This window comes from Salminus brasiliensis, chromosome 18, assembly GCF_030463535.1.
Source record: "Salminus brasiliensis chromosome 18, fSalBra1.hap2, whole genome shotgun sequence".
Taxonomy (NCBI): domain Eukaryota; kingdom Metazoa; phylum Chordata; class Actinopteri; order Characiformes; family Bryconidae; genus Salminus; species Salminus brasiliensis.
The window spans coordinates 21,712,147-21,732,901 of NC_132895.1; the positions used below are offsets into that span (position 1 = coordinate 21,712,147).

At 41.1% G+C, this 20,755-nt stretch overlaps 1 protein-coding gene across 1 annotated transcript; it reads left to right on the plus strand.

Annotated features, from left to right (window-relative positions):
* Nucleotides 1-15: 15 nt before the first annotated feature.
* Nucleotides 16-20,384, plus strand: actn3a (actinin alpha 3a). Its single transcript, XM_072662778.1, has 21 exons — nucleotides 16-150; nucleotides 10,019-10,133; nucleotides 10,363-10,482; nucleotides 11,218-11,304; nucleotides 11,414-11,501; nucleotides 11,767-11,845; nucleotides 12,545-12,626; nucleotides 12,733-12,818; nucleotides 12,911-13,003; nucleotides 13,404-13,634; nucleotides 14,047-14,194; nucleotides 15,861-16,011; nucleotides 16,153-16,261; nucleotides 16,377-16,517; nucleotides 17,862-18,044; nucleotides 18,152-18,286; nucleotides 18,386-18,565; nucleotides 18,661-18,807; nucleotides 18,924-18,989; nucleotides 19,236-19,394; nucleotides 19,961-20,384. Exons 1-21 carry the CDS (start codon nucleotides 16-18, stop codon nucleotides 20,117-20,119), a joined length of 2,694 nt encoding a protein of 897 aa, XP_072518879.1. The 3' UTR covers nucleotides 20,120-20,384.
* The last annotated feature ends 371 nt before the right edge of the window (nucleotides 20,385-20,755 follow it).

Here is a 20,755-nt window from a genome sequence, read left to right on the forward strand (position 1 = left end):
AGAGGAGACGGCAAAATGACCGCGGTCGAAATGCAAGCGCAGTATCAGAGCTCCTACATGATGACTTCAACGGAGGAGTACATGATCCAGGAGGAGAACTGGGATCGGGACCTGCTTCTGGACCCTGCCTGGGAGAAGCAACAGCGTAAGGTAGAGTAGGCCTATTAGAGTTGCCCTGAATTGTAGCACAGTTTTCAGACCAAGCTTTTAAGCCTAGCCTAAAGAGGTTTCCCCTGATGACAGACCACTGCTTACACTTTCATTATAATGGCTGTGATCTTTGGAGAGCCTTCGAGTCCTAAACCGGCCAGATCTAGACTGTCTAAGTTGTAATATCACTGGCATTTGAGCATTTTCCACCCATAACTGTATTCTCTAAGTTGTCAGTGGTTAATAACCATGTCAAGCCTCTTAGTCTGGGCTTTGACTACAAACAAGACTGGCCTTTTGAGCCTATATCCCCATGAATGGATTGTCTGCATTATAAAGTCCCTGATATAACAATTTTGTCCAGGTTTTGTGTTCTCCTGAGCCTATTTCTCATATAAGGATTGCCTAACTTATGTCATTGGTGCTGTAAAGCTTTTTTTAAAGCCTTCTAGTCTAAGCTTTGACCGGGAAAGAAATCCTCCTGTGTCATGGCACAGATCTGAGGATGTTTGGTAGTTGACCTGATACTAATAACTGTTCATTGCTCTTATCTGGTTTGGGGTAAGTACATTTCACACAGATTCCCTTTGGAGTAAACGCACAGGCCCTATACACAGGTTCTTTCACAACAGGCAACCGTGTGCTTTTCGAATTGCACTGGTTTCTGCTAGGTTCTCAGAACTGAACGGAGAAGGAGCCCTGCAGCTTCTGCTGTCTCAAATTTAAATTCCACAGAGGAACAGATTTGCTCACCATGCCCTCCTGCAGCTGCTATGTGTCCTGTGGAAAGCACACCTGCAGTGCATGGCAGCGAGCCCTAACTAGCCCAAAGTGACTGCAACAGGTGATGGCCTTGTGAAGGGAGGGGGTGGGGGAGGAGGGGTGTAAAGGAAGCAGTAAAGCAGTAACCTAGAGAGCGCTTCAAATAGCTTCCTTTTACTAAAAATACAGAAGCTGCTTTCCCAGCCTCATCATCCTGCTCCCTTCACTCATTAATCTTTGCCCCAGCAGCTTATTCATCATAATCTATAAACTGTCATTGAGCGAGTGATCGACCCTGGCGCAACACTGTTGCATGACACAGTCACAGAAGTTACATGCTTTCACTTTCGGAAGCTTAAGTTTAACCTAGCCCACTTGGCGGTGCACGTTCTCAGACAAGTAGAACATTATGAACATCTCCAAGCTGGGTTGCCATGGTCTTTAGAAGCTTATGTCGGTCCATGTGTTATTCCCTGTTAAAAATAAAGGTGCTATAAATGGTTCTTTGAGCCATGCCGTAGAAGAACCACTTTTGGTTCTGTGTAGAACCACGTTTGTAATAGAGATGTGTGGAGCGTAATGAACCTTGTAAAGGTCGGAAGAAGCTTCATTTGATGATAAAGGTTTGGTCACTCGCACATCTCTCTTACAAACATGGTTCTTCAATGCCATTGCATTTATTGGGTGTATCTAGCACTCTACAAAAATGTACAGTTAAAGACAAGCGCCATCCGTGTGGATTAAGAACACCACCCTTAAAAGATGTAAAGCCAGTTGCTTTTGGATTTCTCATATATGCTTCTTACTTGAGGCGATTGTACATTTGTGGAAATACCAAAATGGCAAATTGCCTGAAAGCTGGAATTGGCTTGATGTAGCACTACAAACATGAGCTGATAGATTCTGCCTAACAAAAGAAGAAGAAAGCAGTGTGGGTTGATGGTATCATACTTTTCTCGTGCTCGGTTTCCTCATGAGCTTATATTTAATGGCCCTGTAAGCTCCTGTGGCTCAGTGTGTGACATCAGGAAAGAGTCTGGAGCTCTAGCATATCTCCGTTATTTGCTGCATTGGTCTTGTGCCATTTATAACCTCACTACGAGGCTGCCTACAGTATTTCATCATTTGACAAAGTGCCCACTACTGTCAGGCTGAGCTGCTTGTGGGTTCATAAAGCATGCAATAACTATCTTTTACGAAGGTTAAAGGAGGGAGTGTGGCCAGTGTGTGTGTGTGTGTGTGTGTGTGTGTGTGTGTGTGTGTGACAGGCTTTTAGTTAGAGTTGGTTTTGTTGTCCTGTACTGGAAAGTCTCTTAATTGCTTGTGCAGTGTTTGCAGCCACTTCAATGCACCTGAGGATGATTAAATGAGTGGGGAAATGCATCCTGTTACATTTAGCATCAGCTAATATTGCTCAGCTAATCAGCTGATGAGGACTAACAAATGTAAATTGTAGACTCGCTAATAGCCAAATTGCAAATGTCAAATATAACATCTAGGTTTTATTTCCAGCTCTATAAGGATGCTATATTAGCAGTTATACTCCCTTTGAAGTTTAGACTTTGATCTGTATATAAATAATGAATACTCGATTAATAGTCGGGTGCCGATTTGTTTTATTGGCAGGTAAATACATGCTTATAGAAAATGGCAAATGTAGACATGGCATAGTTTACTCAGATTCAGTGATTTATTAATAAATAATAATGAGCACATTATAGGCCAAACAGCAAACGGATGAATGATAACCCTTTTTTCTTCTATTTACAGTGGAGTTTTAAGGCCAGGTGAGGTTATTCGGTATGAGTGTGAGGCCGGGGGGCTCCTGTGGGTGGTTTGGGATGGCCATGAGCAAGATCAGATGGCAGTTGCTATTCCAGAAGAGGTGTCCTTGTAAGGGAGCCACTATAAACTGCCAGATGTAAGGGTGGGGGGAAGAGGTTAGGGCATGGCTGCACAAACTCCAGAATGGCTGAAGACCAGCATGATTAGCTGATTTCCTCTGATTTCTCAAACACACCTGATTCTTATCTGATTAATTGTCCAACAGTGGTGGAGATGATGCGGATCCCTGAAATGGGGTGGAGGCCAAATGGTAGATAAGTGGAAACATTTATGCATATGTTTCCACTTATGCATAATCATAGATACTGTATATGTTATTATTTTACGACCACTGAACACAGTTAAAATAAATAGTGCAAATTTTGGTTCTGTATAAGTGAACTTTCTGACAAGATACTTAGCATAATACTAAAAACTGTAGAAGTTGTTGAAATACACCACCTAAAACAACACCACCTTGAAAAAACTAAACACAGAAAACATTTAACAACTATTAAATGCATTTTTAAAACTAACTGGAACTAAACTGAAAAACAAAATAAATGAAGTAAGAAAAAAAAAATATATAATGTATATATAGTTTCTTGTCTAGTTAAATTGTTTTTCATATTTAAGGAAAACACTCTTGTAAATAGTTATTTATAGACCCTTTATTGGTTCTGTATAGCAGCTGAAAGAGTTCCCTTCTTGTTACAAGAACCCCTTTTAAGTATAGTATAGAACTCTCTTTGTTAGAGTGCACTAAATATTTTCATATGGATGTTGTATTCTCATATGCAAACTTTACAGGAGAAGAAAAATATCTTCTTAACATTTAATGGAAGTCAGTGGAAAAATATTTCATTTTGTCATTTTGGAGCATTTCTATAAGTCCATTCATCATGAAATCTTAACACAATAAAGAACAACAGCCAAATTCTAATTATGTCAAAAAGTAAAAAACTACAAAAATTAATTTTTTTTGTGACAGCACCAATATGCAATAATTCCAGACGTGAGAAGAAATACCGCTTTTCAGTTTGATTTAACATGACCTGCACTGATTCCACAGAGGCCACTTGTTTGCACATATGGCAGGGTGCTTACTGCTGGAGCCTACTTGTGCAGATTTACATGTTACATAATATCCCCTGACCAGCTTGCCTTTTCCATACTGTATATCATGTAGCCTCACTTTCTCTTCTGCAGCTTGGTTGTGTAGAAGCAAGAGCCGGTAGAAAAAAAATCTTAATGCATTTTTGTGAGCAGTTGTGTGCAGTTTATTATTTGCACATTGTGAAACTAAGATAAATGGCATTTTAACAGCTGATGAAGAAGATTACCCTTTTAAAATTTGGGCTATGGGCCATATGAATGACGTGTAACTGGGCTCTTCAGCTTTGGAATAAAGCAGTAGAAGGTGCTCTATATGCTCATTGCTTGTTTCACCATTTCTGCTCCACTACACCCATCCAGGAACCGATTTACACCAGTCAGAATGGGCGGGTGTTACTCATTTGTACTTCAAACAAGATAAGCAAATCAGTCACAGGGTTATGAAGATGCCCAACCGCTGTTCAGTTCTGTAGTCAGATAAGCTGAGAGTCAACGTCTGCTCTTTAAAAAGGCTTGCTGATTCAGGGTGCACTCTCTGGCTTGGGTTAGTTTACATCTGATCTAATTTGTTAGGGGTTGTTGAAGTACTTACGTGCAGTATGACAGGTCAGGTAGCTTCATTTTCAGTCAGATGGTAAAACTGATTGAAAAAAATTAGCTTATATTAAAATTTATATTTAAATACGAATGGAGTTACGCAGTACTTAGGCCTGTCATGATTTTATGAATAAAGTTCAAGAGTCATTGTGTTAACAAATTTGACTTTAGGATATTTGCATACTCTACATTTTGTACTATAACCAGGTTATAACTATGTGTATAGCCTGTTTTAGCTTACACTAACTATGATCACAGAAAGCTTATTCATTGATTATTAACTATGGTATAAGTAGGATTTATTTCTGAGAAGATGAAACCTGGAAATGTATGTTTCAAGTGTACAATCTTTCAGCTTTGAATAAAATTTACAGACTGCAAAAACTACCAAACCAAAGTTTGGAATCAGTGTTTCAAAAATATAAAACCACTGTGTTCCAGAAAATATATGTATATTAATTTATTGTGATATGTTAGTCCCGTGCAACTTCCACCTTTTGTGCAAGTAATAAGTAGAACATGGAAAATAAGGTTATAATAAACTGTATGCACATAATTTAGCATATTTCAAAAGTAGAGATCAAATCACTGTATCTTGAACTAAAAAATGTAAATAGAGATTTACAGTATGTTGTTTGTAATCTGATTTTAGCACAGTTGGTTCAGACCTTATATTGCCTGATTGGCTGAGAGTTTCTATGCAAATCTTTATGCCTTATTTTTCTAACCTAGCAAAAACCCTCATGCCTATGACTCCAGCACATCTGTGCCAGTATCTCACAACCTCTTGTGTATCATTTTGAAACAATGCAATTCCTGAAATATAGATTTTTTTTTAAAGTTTTAAATGCAGTTATCAAATACTTACATGTTCATTTACAAGGTTCATTACATAGTCCAGTGGACTCCACACACCAATGAAGTGTTTATGGTTGTATGTACACTATATAGCTGGGGTGGGCAATGGGGGATGCCAGAGGGACCAGCACAGTTTGCTTTCCCTACTCTAACAGACCTGCTAAACCCTGGCAGGTAACAGGTGAGTTTAATCAGGTGTGCTTGAGCAGGAAAACAACACTGTGCAGAAATTGCCCATCCCTGCTATATGGACAAATGTATTTGGACACACCTAAATTCAGGTGTTTCATTAAGTCCCATTGCAACAGGTATGAAATCAGGCACATAGTCATGTAGTCTGTCTTTGCATATGTTTAAACACCTGAAAGAGCACCTGCTGACTCAATAACTGCTTTCCAACCCTCATCTGGCATTAACATCAGCACAAAGAACGTGCACTGGGAGCCTCATGGCATGGGTTTCCATGGCTGGGCAGCTGCATGCAAGTGAAGTGTCAGATGGAGTGGTGTAAAGCACACCGTCACTGGACTCTGGAGCAGTGGAAGCGTGTTCTGTGGAGTGACAAATTTCTGCCAGTCCTGTAAACGAGTCTGGGTTTGGGGAATGCCAGGTGAACGTTACCTGCCTGACCGTTTTATACCAACGGTACAATTTGGTGAAGGAGGGATGATGCTGTGTATTTAGTCCAAACCAGGGGTTGGCATAGGCCTCTTAGTTCCAGTGAAAGAAAAACTTAAGGCTCTAAAGTCCTCTAAAGTCCACGAAGGCATAGTTGGGATAGTTTGGTGTGGAAGAACTTGACTGGCCCGCACAGAGCCCTGACCTTGGCCCATCAAACACCTTTGGGATGAACTAGATTGGCGATTGCGAGCCAGGCCCTCTCCTCCAACATCAGTGTCTGACCTCGCAAATGCTCTTCTGGATAAATAGGCCACAATTCCCTCAGACACACTCAAACATTGTAAAAAAAAGGCCTTCCCAGAAGAGTGCAAGCTGTTCTAGCTGTAATTGGGGGACCAACTCCATATAAATGCCTATGGATTTAGAATGGGATATTATAAAAGCTCATGCAGGTATCCCACTACGTTTGTCCATATGGTGTATAACCACTGCTTTTACTTGAAGAAACGTTTAGGGGCCATTCATATTCCTGCTTATTTTGGTGGCTTTTCACTTTCAGTCTTGCCTTTGGTAAGTCAAATGCGTGTCCAGTGGAGTTGAGCCAGGTGAGCTGGTCAGTTGCAACTGGTACATATCCTATCAGTATAGACAAGTGAATTAGTTTGAATCAGTGTATTCCGTTGTAGTGAAGGCCTGCCTGGCTGCCAAATATTCCTTCCTGTTGAAAGGACAGCAATATACTCTGTATGCAGATGCCAGATCTTTTGCCAAAGCCTCCATTCATTAACCTCTGGTGTAATGCCACACAGCTGGCCAAACAAATGCTCTGAGTGATCAAACAATCTATTTTCAAGGGGAAGGTGGTCAGATATCACTTGTCTTTCATTATACTCCTGAAGAACTCCAGATGCACACATGGCACATTTATATATTTTTCTTACATGCAAGCTATATCAAATTATAATATCTCAAAGTGGTAATAAGGACAGTGGCAGCGTTCCAAAGAGGTATGTGTTTGTCCACATTAGTTGGTGCAGGGATCCTAGTAAGACACAGTTAGTAGGGTTCTGTATTAAAAGTTCCACCTGCTAACAAAAACACACACATACAGTATCTCTGTATTTTACTGTATTTCTCCTCTGAAGTGGTTCCCAGTGTGTGCTGGACTTCGTAGCTCTCTGTGTAAGCAGTATGAAGAGCACTTGGGGCTGTAGCCAACTGACCCATTCCTGCCCCTCTACAGCATGCCTGCCATAAGTGCTAATCCACTACCAGGCCCGAGACAGCCCCAGCCAACAGCCTTACTCCCACACCGGCTCTCCACCCTCTCACCTTTTCTCTACTCTACTCTTCTCTTCTCTTCTCTTCTCGCCTCTTCTCGCCTCTTCTTGCCTCTTCTTGCCTCTTCTCTTCTTGCCTCTTCTCTTCTCTTCTTGCCTCTTCTCTTCTTGCCTCTTCTTGCCTCTTCTTGCCTCTTCCCTTCGTTTCTCTTTTTTCTCTCTTTTCTGCTCTTCTCTTCTTTTTTCTGCTCTTCTATGCTCTTCTCTTCTCTCCTTTATTCTTCCTTCCCTTTCCTTTGTCTCCTCACTGCCCCCCCCCCCCTCCCATGGGGCAGATTTAGATTTTAGTTTATTGCAGTACTGGCATCCATTACTTAATCAACATATTAATAATGAGAATATTTATCTTTGTATGAAACTAAATGTGTATCTGGTGCAGAATCAGTGATGAGGAACGGCTCTATATTGCAAGGGCAGATTAACTGTACCTCTATTTCTGGGATTTGGCACATACTTCAAGTACATGCAAATCAGTAAATGTAGTTAGTTACTGCTTAGCCCTGTAGCTGATTAATGCATAGTTGATTGATGGGCTAGTAAGGGAGTGTTCGCTGGTCCCACAGTAAGCCTTAAGGCTTAAAAATTCTCAAGTTGTTTTGAAGGAAATCTCCAGCTTGCTTGGTGTCTGTTCACAGAAGCTTGTGCAATGATGTTTAAATAATGTTATGTGTTTCTACAGGTAAGGTAGCCTAAGAATATTTGTAGCGTAGGATCATGGCCATGTGCAGAAGCACTGAATTAAATGGATCACAGTAATGTAGAAAAGAAAGAACCATTTCAGAGGAAAAGAACCATTTAGGGCTTGTCACTGAAAGGTGGTTCAGTTAATGAAAGACTTAATGTTTCTTAAAGACATTAAAGAATCTGCCAACCGAAGGTCATGAATATGAATCTTGTCATTATATATTCTAGTGCTATTTTTTGTTTTTTTTTTGGTCTAAATTATTATTAATAAGAATGTTAATAAGGTATTCATAAGGTATTATAATATAATATTAATAAGGTATTTTGTATGTATGATACATATGATACAATATTGCAAAGTATAATATTGTGATACTTTGATATTTTCTTACACCCCAAAATGTTAATTAACCTTGAGGCTGTGTGACTGGCAGGGTGTGTGTAATATGCAAGTGAGAGACAAGGTGTAAATATGCATCTAATCTTAGATCTAATCTCTTTTTAAGTGTCAAAGAGACAAGAATTTGATTATGTTTTGCAGGTAAGATCTGGCTGCCTGTAATGGTCTGCCCAGACCAAAAGAGTTCCTTTAGCCTAAGCCCTGCTGCAGTTCTGGGGATCAGTTGATGTGGACCGGAAAATTCTTGCATTTTTGGGATGCGCTGTATGTTGTGGGAAGACTAATCAGTGGACGGATTTGATTAATCAATAGAGTTAAAGCAGATTGTTGTGCCTTGTTTGAAGCTGAATGTTCAGATGCCAAAGGTGGGATTGTACTTGCAAAAAAATAAGGTTGGTAAATGACAGGGTTTCTGCAAATTATTAGAACATGATTATGTATATCTTGATGAAGCAATCATTATCAAATTCACTGAGCTAATACAAATACTGGTAATGTTAAATGGACTGGGAAAATTGTATATTATCTCCTTTACTGACTTCTCATTTCTGTTCAATGAGATCCACATGATTCCATTACCTATGTATATTAAATTTACAGGGGCCTTTATAATTATCATTTGCTGCCTCCTTTTAAAGGGCCTAGCTCTCTGGAATTGGAGGCATTTTGCCGTGCTTCAGTGCTGCCAGTGTGAATTCCAAGAATACTGTGCTCTCAGCTGTCTGCTGGTGTCTCTTTGGCTCCCAGATATAGCCCTCTCTAACCCTCTCCTCCAGCTACCCCCACCCTCAGTGAATGAGCTAAATTTGGTCATGTGTGGCAGGAGGGGGTGATTTGAAGGGTGCACACCTGCTGCAGGAAGGTCTCCTCTTCCAACCTTACATCAAATTACGTTGGGCCTGGGCATTCTTTAGTCACCTCTCTTCTAGATCTTCTTCCCCGGCTCCACATAGGTGTTCAGCATATTGATGAAGCGTCAGGCTTTAGGTCTGCACTCATTTTCCTATGAATGACCTAAGGGGCCGGTATGTTGACCCTCACTACAGTGACTCTCGTACAGTGACTCTTATAACTACACAACTTGCATAGTAGTTATGAATGGTTGAGGCTGAATAATAAGCCTTGGATTTTAAGGGGTTAAAACAGTCTTTAAAGTTTGCTTTAGTGGTTCCTGCTAGATGGGCACTTCAGACCTGGGTCTGTATTCATTCTTAGAGTAAAAGAGCTGATCTAGGACCTGTTCTTATCAGTAAGGTCACTGTGAAAGAGAGGTATCTGATTATGGGTCAGCCCTCCTTCTTAGAGAATATGGATATTATGAATAACCCTGATTCTGGAATACTGTGAAGTCAGGGTGGGTGCCAGAAATGCTGATGTTGTAATAGCTCTTTTAGCACCATTTCCACAAACAAACGTTTTCAAAAGGTGTACAACAATAAAAATGAGAAAGATGAGTAGGAATGTGCAGGATTATGTGGATATGCAGCTACATTTATTAATCGTCATCATAATTAATGTGGTTAATGCATATGATTACAAAATGTGATAATTAATAAATGCAGTTGCATTTATTAATTATCTTGTGAAAGGATATTTCCAAGTCATTTGATTACAAGTGCTGAATGCAGATCCATGGTCTTGACTATCTCCTTTGCCTCATTGTCAGACCTTCACCGCCTGGTGCAACTCTCATCTACGTAAGGCTGGGACGCAGATTGAGAACATTGAGGAGGACTTCAGGAATGGACTCAAACTCATGCTGCTGTTGGAGGTGATCTCAGGTAGGAACCACCCTTAGGTGGGTTCAATATAAATACTGATATAATACACTTGCTTAGTCCACATAATTCTGTCATTTTACTAATGAAACATTACCATAGGAGTTTAAAATGAATAACATATTGGGCTGTGTCTATAGCATAGTGACAAAGTACCAAAAGTCAGCCGTCTTTCTCTGTCTTCCTTAATCTTCCCTCACAAAAGATTTCATTCTTACGTCACTCTCTACAGGTGAGAGACTCCCCAAGCCCGACAAAGGCAAAATGCGCTTCCACAAGATCGCCAACGTGAACAAGGCTCTGGATTTCATCTGCAGCAAGGGAGTCAAGCTGGTGTCTATTGGTGCTGAGGGTGAGCTTTGTGCTGCTTTTGTTTAAAATTGGAATTCATATTTTTAAATTAAACAACATAGTAACAAGTACTGTTCACCTTCTGTCTAATAATAGCAGGAATCTAAGAATTCGAAAAAAAATAAAAAAAAAAGATTCTGAATTATTAAAGTTAGGGCTGCATGATATGCTAAAAATCACGAACTTCAAAGACATTTTCACGATACACAATATTTATTGCTATATTTTGACATACAGGCAAAATTCATCAGTAGTTGCAGATAAAAAAAACTGCTATCCAAATACTCTCCCTGTTTTTTTCAGTTTTGTTTTTGACTAATTACATGCTTGGTAAAGAAATGTGCAGTTGATCAGTGTTCTGTAAGCACAGATCATATTGACTATATTCCTAAAAGTATATATATTTAAATTATTATTTTTAAAATTATTATTTATTATTTTTATTTATGCACTCTATACAATATTATTGAACATAAAATATTAAAAGTAATTCCAAAGTTTTGAACAGCAGTGTATTGTGGAAACTGCTGGTAGGGTCTCCATAAGCTGATAAGAAAATAAGAAAATAATGCATAAGAAAATAAATGTCACGTAATTAAATGAAGTTCTTACAAAGATTGAAAGTTTGAGCGCAGTTTAAATTTCATTCTTCATGGTTCTTTGTAATTCTTGATGCAGTCTACTCTGGTTCTGGTTCTTCTGTTCCTCTCTCTTACCCCATCATGTCTCCATACAGAAATTGTGGATGGTAACGTGAAGATGACCCTTGGAATGATCTGGACCATCATCCTGCGTTTCGCTATCCAGGACATCTCCGTAGAAGGTGAAGAGACTGGCATTCAACCTGAAGCCACCTAAAGTAATTTCTGCACATGATGGTCTTAATGTCTTAATGAATGGGTTGCTAATGATGTCTTTCAATCTTCTATCAGAGACCTCTGCCAAGGAGGGCTTGCTGCTGTGGTGTCAGAGGAAGACTGCCCCCTATAGGAATGTGAATGTACAGAATTTCCACATCAGGTGAGCTGTCCTTTCCTAGAAAGTCTCCTCCGTTGATGTTATTGTGTTCTCTGGTTCATGGCGGTTGTTCTTTTATTTACGCCACTGTCCCACCCCATCTGCTTCGCTCCACCTGCTCTATCCTGAGAGGCTTCATACATGATTTTCCTTATCATCTTTTTGTCACCGTCTCTGCCTTTTTTGCTCCACCCTCTTACCCTTTTCCCTTCTCTCTCTGTCTCTGTCTCTTTCTCCTTTTCACATCTTCTCACCATCTGTGTCTCAGTTGGAAGGATGGCCTGGCTCTGTGTGCCCTCATCCACAGACACAGACCTGACCTCATTGACTACTCCAAACTGCGCAAGGTGCTCCCCTCTCTCTCTCTTTCTCTCTCTCATGCTCTCATGTTTTGCAAATGTCTCTCGCTTGTTTAATCCTTGGCTTGCATGCTCACCCATTATTCCGTCTGTTTGCTACCCTTCTCACCTGTTTACTTTCTGAATACTGAACTGTCTCAAACAGTTACTCTGCATTAGATGCAATATATCAACTGAAACTCTAAATAAATGTAATATTTTATTATTTGAAATTATCAGCTACAGATGGACAGTTTGATTTGATATTTCAAACCAGTATTGGTTGATATTAGGTTGTTTTTACTCTCATAGTAGCATAGGTTACTACATGCGCAATAAACATAATAAACATATACAACTAAAGGCTGCAGTTGTCCTCTATGTTAATCAAAGTGGATTCATTCCCAATAATTCTATTAAAAATGACATTTATTTGTTAATGGCAATGTAAACGGAAATGGCAGTTATTACATGAACATGATCAAGTATTGGAAACCTGCCTTGACCCATAGTTCCCATATCAGTTTCCCCGTTTCTAAGAATAATGTGTAAAAATCTCATGCTAATAATCCAGTACTACATTGTTTTTGTTGGTTGCTCCTTTTCCAGTGCCAGCTTTAGAAATCCCACCCCCTTTCCCGCCTCTCCTAATCCCCACTTCCGTATACTGTATGATTCTAATTCATCTGCCACTACCTGTTTTTACAGGATGACCCTGTTGGCAACCTTAACACTGCTTTTGAAGTGGCTGAGAAATTCCTAGACATCCCCAAGATGCTTGACGCAGAAGGTGGGTCCCTTAGATCCAGGAGAAGGAACCAGCATTTAGGACTGATTTTAGACATCATCCAGTCTGTGGTTATGGCATGACTCACTGTGTCTTTTTTCATTCACAGACATCGTGAACACACCAAAGCCTGATGAGAAAGCTATCATGACTTATGTGTCCTGCTTCTACCACGCCTTTGCTGGTGCAGAGCAGGTATGGAATATTCTGTAGACATGAACTGCAAAGAGAAACAACCTTTCTGAATGCAACACAGTTTGTTTGACTGTTTATGTGTTCTTCTATAGGCTGAAACAGCAGCTAACAGGATCTGCAAAGTTCTGGCTGTGAACCAAGAGAATGAGAAGCTGATGGAAGAGTATGAGAAACTGGCCAGTGAGGTACATTCATTCAAGTAGTGCATTCTCTAACACTGACTACATGCTTAATAAAAGTCCCACAAAGGGCAACTATATAATGTAGAGGCCTGTACCAGAGGTTCCCTATCTGAAGCACAAAGGGATGTCGTGGCTACAGGATTTGGTTCCAGTCAAGCAGTCAGTACCAACTGATTAAGCTACTGGATTCATGTATGATCTTGCTTAATTTGAATCAAAACCTGCTGTCGCCAGTCGGCATTGCGGATAAGATTGGGAACCCCAGGTCTATACCAGTCTATACCCTTCCTAGAGTGGTATGTCCAGGTAGAAACCATCTAAAGTATATTTTCTTCTAACTAAAGATACTAATCAGGCTAATGATGACAAACCATGTAATATATAACCATATAACCATTCACAGCTGCTGGAGTGGATTAGGAGGACCATCCCCTGGCTGGAGAACCGCGTGGCAGAGCAGACCATGCAAGCCATGCAGCAGAAACTGGAGGACTTCAGGGATTACCGTCGCGTGCACAAGCCACCCAAGGTCCAGGAGAAGTGCCAGCTGGAAATCAACTTTAACACCCTGCAGACCAAACTGAGGCTCAGCAACAGGCCCGCCTTCATGCCCTCTGAGGGCAAGATGGTCTCGGTATGTCTCCATGATCCTGCCACACCTCCTGACAATGGGTGTCTGTATTAACGGTGGCATGCTGCATGCACATGCTATAAAATCACCTAGACAGCAGCATGAAGAACAGAAAGCACAATGCTTAATAAACAGAAAATATTTCGTTCACATGGCTATGACACTACATAGCCATAAGAGTGAGCCACTAGACACTACATTTCCCATAATGCCCCAGCATCTTTTTTTTAAATACTGTTTCCAATACAGAGTTAGCAATAGATACAGTATATACATGCTATATGACAACAGCCTAAGACCAATCAGGGTATAGCTAATGCTAATTTTGAGGTTTCTGGCCTAATGAGAACACATACTAGCCCACTAAATAAAAAGCCTTACTTACACTGCATCACTATCCCCCCTCCTGTTACAGGACATTGCCAATGCATGGAAAGGTTTGGAGCAGGTGGAGAAAGGCTATGAGGAGTGGCTGCTGACAGAGATCCGCCGTCTGGAGAGACTGGACCATCTGGCCGAGAAGTTCAAGCAGAAGTGTACCCTGCACGAGTCATGGACTGCAGGTACTAGATGATTGCTCTCAGCATTTAAACGGCACACAGGCACAGGATGTTAGCACAGGTCCCAGTGAGGTAGTGAGGTAGGAAGAAGGGTTGATGATGTGTGCTCAGGGAAGGGTGTGAGTGTCAGAATTGTGGCCATTGCATCTCAGGGCCTGGTGAGTGCCAAAAAAAGGTCCATGGACAGCTGAGCCACATTTCTCATCTGACCCTGTGCGCTAGAATAATGTTATTCTGTTGATAAATATTCTTTCTTTGCCTCCATCTAGCCGCTGGGTCTGCCACCATTATTAAAGAAAGTCTCCCAGCAACAGGCTTATTATGCCAGAGAAAAATCCATGCAAAGCTGGCTGCCACAAGTCGCACAACAGCCATTTTTACATCACACTTTGTGTGATACTGTCTGAAATGCATATATTTTTCCATGTACTTTGTATTTTGGCTTATAACCAGAGCACTGGAACAGACACAGTTAAGTCATGTTTGACATCATTAGCTACATGATAAAGCATCTTTACTGAGACTTAAGCAATTTCCTCCTGTGTCTGAAATTCAGTTCTGAGAAACAACCCTTAGCTTTCTCAGACTGATCTCAGAGAAGTGTCAGATCTCATCATTTCTTTTAAAGCTCTTTTCTACAACTCAGAATCCTCCTGCTGCCAATCAAAGTAAAAAGAGACCTTTTCAGATTTGTCTCCAGAAATTCTGACCATTCAGATCATAAGTAGAAGTACTTATCCAAAAGGAAAATGCAGCATTACAGTAGCAATTACACTGTAAAAATTACACATAAACAGACACATTTTACGCAAGATGCCAGTCTGTGTCTGAAGCTGGCACTAAAGGCTCAATACAAAAAACTGGCCACCTGCCACCTGTGAAACATACCTAATTGTGTGTAATACCTCCACAAGCACAAATAACAGCTGCCACTCGGTTTAGCATGAACTGGACAAGTTTCTGGATGTAGGCGACAATGTTCAGCCACTCTTGCATCAAATAATTGTGCAGTTTGGGCAAATTTTGTGGTTCTGAGGATTCACACTATGGCCTTTGACTCACCAAAAAGCAGCTACTTTTCTGCCAATCAATAACATCTGCTTTGCAAACAATTTTCCACACATTAAATAAGACATTCACTGCACTGTACCACTACTTCTAAATCTATAAATCCCATTGCACAGCTCCTGTTTTTTATAGCCTGATCATTCTCGTGCAACGCCATCTGCAGGAGCCTTAAGTTACTCCCACCTTAAACATGCAAGGTAACAATTTGTTTGTCTGGGGAGCTTATCAGAGAGAGAGTGTTTCCAGAGGTTTTTGGGTTGTTATACCCCCCATCCCAGCATATCTGGGCTGGAAAGGGTCTAGTTTCTGTCGCTCTTCTAGGTGCTGCACTCCTGGGCAGGGGCACTGGGACCCACAACTCTAACAATTAAAGGCTCATAGAATCATCCTAACTTTACCCTAACACACCTAACAGCCCGACCCGGTAGCAAACTGCTGTAGAGTGTCAAAGCAAAAATTCAGTAATTTTCTATGAACCTACAAGCCTTTTTGTCATCTAGTTTCAGTGGTGTTTCAGTGTAGTGTTTGTAACACTTCACTTGATCCTCCTCTCCATTTCAAAACATCCTCCTCTTCCTGTGTTTTACTGTGCTATTTGCAGGCAAGGAGCAGCTGCTTTCCCTGAAAGACTACGAATCAGCCTCTCTGATGGAGATCCGTGCCCTGATGAGGAAGCACGAAGCCTTTGAGAGTGACCTGGCTGCCCACCAGGACAGAGTGGAGCAGATTGCTGCCATTGCACAGGAGCTTAAGTGAGAAGGAGCTACTGCTTTGTCACATCAGATTGCTTTTCATACAGATTGTGACCTTGTAGATATATCTGAAAAATAATCAGACCTACAGCATTAGCAGCAATGCTGACTCTTATGACTGTCGACCTTTTTTTTTCATAGTGAGCTGGATTATCATGATGCAGCCACCATCAATGCCCGCTGCCAGGCTATTTGTGATGAGTGGGACAATCTGGGCACTCTGACCCAGAAGAGGAGAGACTCACTGGAGGTACCAGAGCTACTGCACCTAGCTAGCATAGTGCAGTTATAATGGAAAAGAAGTAACATGAGGCCTCTTCACATTTCATGAACATTTCTATCATTTTAAAATTGTGTTCTCTCAGCGTGTGGAGAAGCTTTGGGAGACCATTGACCAGCTTTTCCTGGAGTTTGCCAAGAGGGCAGCACCCTTCAACAACTGGATGGATGGAGCCATGGAGGACCTTCAGGACATGTTCATTGTACACAGCATTGAGGAGATTCAGGTGTGGAATAAAAAAGAAACACGGAAGCATCCAAGCAGTGGTCTCTCAGCTTTTTCTCCTTGTGAGGACTGTCTAAAGTGACCACCCCCTACTTTTATGTCATTTGTATTCTGCCCAGTGTTTTTGCTTTTTTCTGTTCCTAAAAAAGATTCTGTTTCTAAAATGATCAGATCCACTTTTGGTTCCATAAAATATCTTCTAATTGATGTTTTGTAAACCTTAGAACCTCAAGCTTTCTAACTACCTGTGTCGGCTAATTAAGGTGTGCCAAAGTATCAGCATGGAATCCAGTTTGGAAAAAGACCCAAATTCCACTTTGCATCCTGTCTCAAACCCTGTTTACACCTGGTTACTTCATGTAAAAAGTATCTGGATTCTATCCTGATACGCCACATGCGTTTACACTTGGTAAAATGTGTCTCCAGTTAGTTTGACCCAAATCCGATGGCTGTGTGGGACGGAATATCCAAATTTGTTTGGTTGTACTTGCAAGGAATTTTGGTTGTCAAATGTGTCTTAGAGAAACGGATGTTTACAAGCTCAAATGCGTCTCAGACCACCTCCTGAGGTGTGTCTGTGTCACTTTTATGTGGCTTGGCCTTATCCAGATATAATCCATATACTTGAGATGGATGAAGTGACCAGGTGTAAACAGGGTGTCAGTGTACACACACTAGCCAATTTCTAAGTGATAATGACAAAATATGGGAAGAACATTAGTGAGCTTAGCATTGTGGATGATCAACACAACACCTCATGCCCAGCTCCCCAACTCATTTAAAAAGTACTGGATGGAGCGCCATCATTCTGAAGAACACAGTTCCACTGCTCCACAGCTCAATGCTGGGCAGGAGGCTTTGTACCCCTCTAGCCCACACCTAGCATTAGGCATGTGCTAATATGTTTATGTTTATCTGGTCCAGAGAGTCTTGCTCTAATAGCAGTACTTCTCTACAGGGACTAGACAAGCTGTCTGTGTGCATTTGCACATCTGTCTTATCAATGGGTGCAGCTTAAAGTAGCTGAATGCATTCATTAGAAGAGGTGTCCACATACATTTGACATATGGTGTATTTTGATAGACTATGCATGTATGTTTTTATAAAAAATACTACATCAATATTTTATTAGCATTAACATAGCAAGTGATATCTGTTATGTTGTCAATAACAAGGTCAAACTTGGCAATGGTTAAAACTGCAAATGAGTTTTACCCATTAAAAATTTAGAGAACCTTCACAAAAAGGTTCTACATTAATTTAATTGTCCAAGCATTGTACATCCAAGCAAAGAACCATTAAGGAATCATTATTAAGAGTGTGTTTGTCTCCTCCACTCTCACAGAGTTTGATCACAGCCCATGACCAGTTCAAGGCCACGCTGCCTGAGGCTGATAAGGAACGAATGGCCACTATGGGCATCCAAAATGAAATCCTCAAGATTGCTCAGACTTATGGGATCAAACTGACGGGCGAAAACCCTTACACTGTCATCAGCCCACAGGACATTAGCAACAAGTGGGAGGCCGTGAGTCTGATTTCTGTTCTCTGCAAAAATAAAAGCACTAGTTTCCACCGCTAAAGCTAGATATGAAGTAGCGTGCCCTTCTTCTCTGTCTGTCCCCCCACTAACAGGTGAAACAGCTCGTCCCATTGCGTGACCAGATGCTGCAGGAGGAGGTTGCCAGGCAGCAGTCCAATGAGAGGCTGAGACGCCAATTCGCCGCCCAGGCCAACATCATCGGGCCCTGGATTCAGACCAAGATGGAGGTACCGGAGAACAGGCGCAGACTAACAGTGCAGTGTTGCTTTTCCTTATCTTCCTTATAAGACTATGCCTCACATATCCATTTCCAAATGTGTATCCAGGAGATCAGCCATGTGTCCATTGACATTGCTGGCTCGCTAGAGGAACAGATGAGCAATCTGAAGCAGTATGAACAGAACATCATCAACTACAAATCCAACATTGACAAGCTGGAGGGAGACCACCAACTCAGTCAGGAGGGTCTTATCTTTGACAACAAACACACCAACTACACCATGGAGGTACGTAATGAAATCGATATCTTGATGCAATTTAAGTTCGAATCCTTTATGTTTCTGTGGGTGACAACATCAATCATATCCATCCTGGCGTGCAGCATGTTCGTGTCGGCTGGGAGCAGCTTCTCACCACCATTGCTCGCACCATCAACGAGGTGGAGAACCAGATCCTGACCCGTGACGCCAAGGGCATCAGCCAAGAGCAGCTTAATGAGTTCAGGGCCTCCTTCAATCACTTCGACAGGGTAAGGAGGGAGGATGTGCAATTGCATGGTATTTCATTCAGTATTCGGTGTGTCCTGCAGCTACACATTCTTGATTTGACTGATACAAGAAATCCTTTGCTCTCTTGAATTTCCAGAAGAGGAACGGCATGATGGACCCAGATGATTTCCGTGCTTGTCTCATCTCCATGGGCTACGATCTGGTGAGTGTGGGGCTAGGAACCAAACATGCAGCTTTAATATGCCATAATTCCACACAATCCCCATGCTCTTAACGTAGAGTTTATTTAATAAATGAAATTTCAATAGAAATTCACAGCCAGGTTATGAACATGTGCCATCATCTTGTTTATTGTTTCAGATATTGTGAAGTATTTTCCTTGGACGGATGCTGCCAAGCAGTGCTCGTACTGAATTATGAACCTGTTCTGTTCAAATGTTTTCCTCAGGGTGAAGTTGAATTTGCACGCATTATGACCCTGGTGGACGCCAACAACACAGGAGTGGTCACCTTCCAGGCCTTCATTGACTTCATGACCAGAGAGACAGCTGAGACAGACACTGCTGAACAGGTCATGGCATCCTTCAAGATCTTGGCCTCTGATAAGGTAAGCCTTCTGTACCTTAAAATGCATACAGTAGTACTAACTAGAGGTCAGACACATATTTTATTGGATAATTGGATAATCTGCCATACCTTTATAAGGTAAAGTATAAAAAAACATTGATTTATTATTTATTGTGTAACATTATGTAGCATTTCTACCTTAAAGTAACAGCTCCAAAATCATGGTGATGCTCCACTGACCTGTAACAGGGAGAACAGCATGTATATCATTGCTACTTCGGGCTTGGCTCGCTGCTACCTGCAGCATGTATGTAAGGAGAAGCGAGCAGGACAATGCTCTTATATACTAGCATACTATATTACACTACTACAGCAGTCCACAGGCTTCTTTCTCTTAAGGATGCTGGTATCTGTATCCCTTAGCATGTGTAAAGCGTGTCTTTTAGGAGTGACACAAAGTGTGAATAACAATTCCCTACTGTAGGAGGAGCCCAGGAGCAAGAAAAAGCAATTCTCCATAATGCTGCTTTAAATATACACACATATACATATATAGTTGAATGTGCAGCTGTTTGACTGCGTCTACCCATCTTTCCTGTTTCTCAGACATACATCACAGTGGAGGAGCTGAGACGGGAGCTGCCTCCCGAGCAGGCTGAGTACTGCATCACCCGTATGACCCGATTCGTTGGAACCAATGCTCCTGTAGATGCCCTGGACTACATCTCCTTCTCCAGCGCCCTGTATGGAGAGAGTGACTTGTAGATTAACCCTCCAAAAACATACATACATACACACACACACACACACATCCACACCCCTATAGTGGCACCTTTGTTCTCCAACAGTACTATGAGGTGTATTGGATTGGCTTTACTGCAGTGCCTTGAGGACCAGTATTAAGCTGATGTACCTGGTTCTGAATTGACATCAAATTGCTAATAATGACAAAGCAGCCAAGGCCATTATGTTTTAGGGAAGTTAATGTCAGTCACATTTAATTTAGGTATTGTTAGTTAAAGCCTCCTGCTCCCCATCCTGCCACCATTTTGGAGAAAAATAAATAAAATTAATAAAATAAATATTTATGAATCTTACCTGGTGTCGCTTTATTCATTTGTTCACTGTGCTCCGTGTATCCATGAAAGTATGACAGTTCTATTTATTTGCTAAATTACATGTGATTTTTACATGACACATGAATTACACATCCATAAATGAATACAAATGAAATATTAGATAACAATATTGAAAAGAAAAACATTAAATGTGTCAACTTTTGAATGTTATGACCAAAGCGTTCATTGGGTTGGTGGGAAACTTTTTGTAGGTTGTGTGAAGACATGATGACATACTCAACCATGTACTTCATAACATATGGCTTTGATGAAAGGCATGATC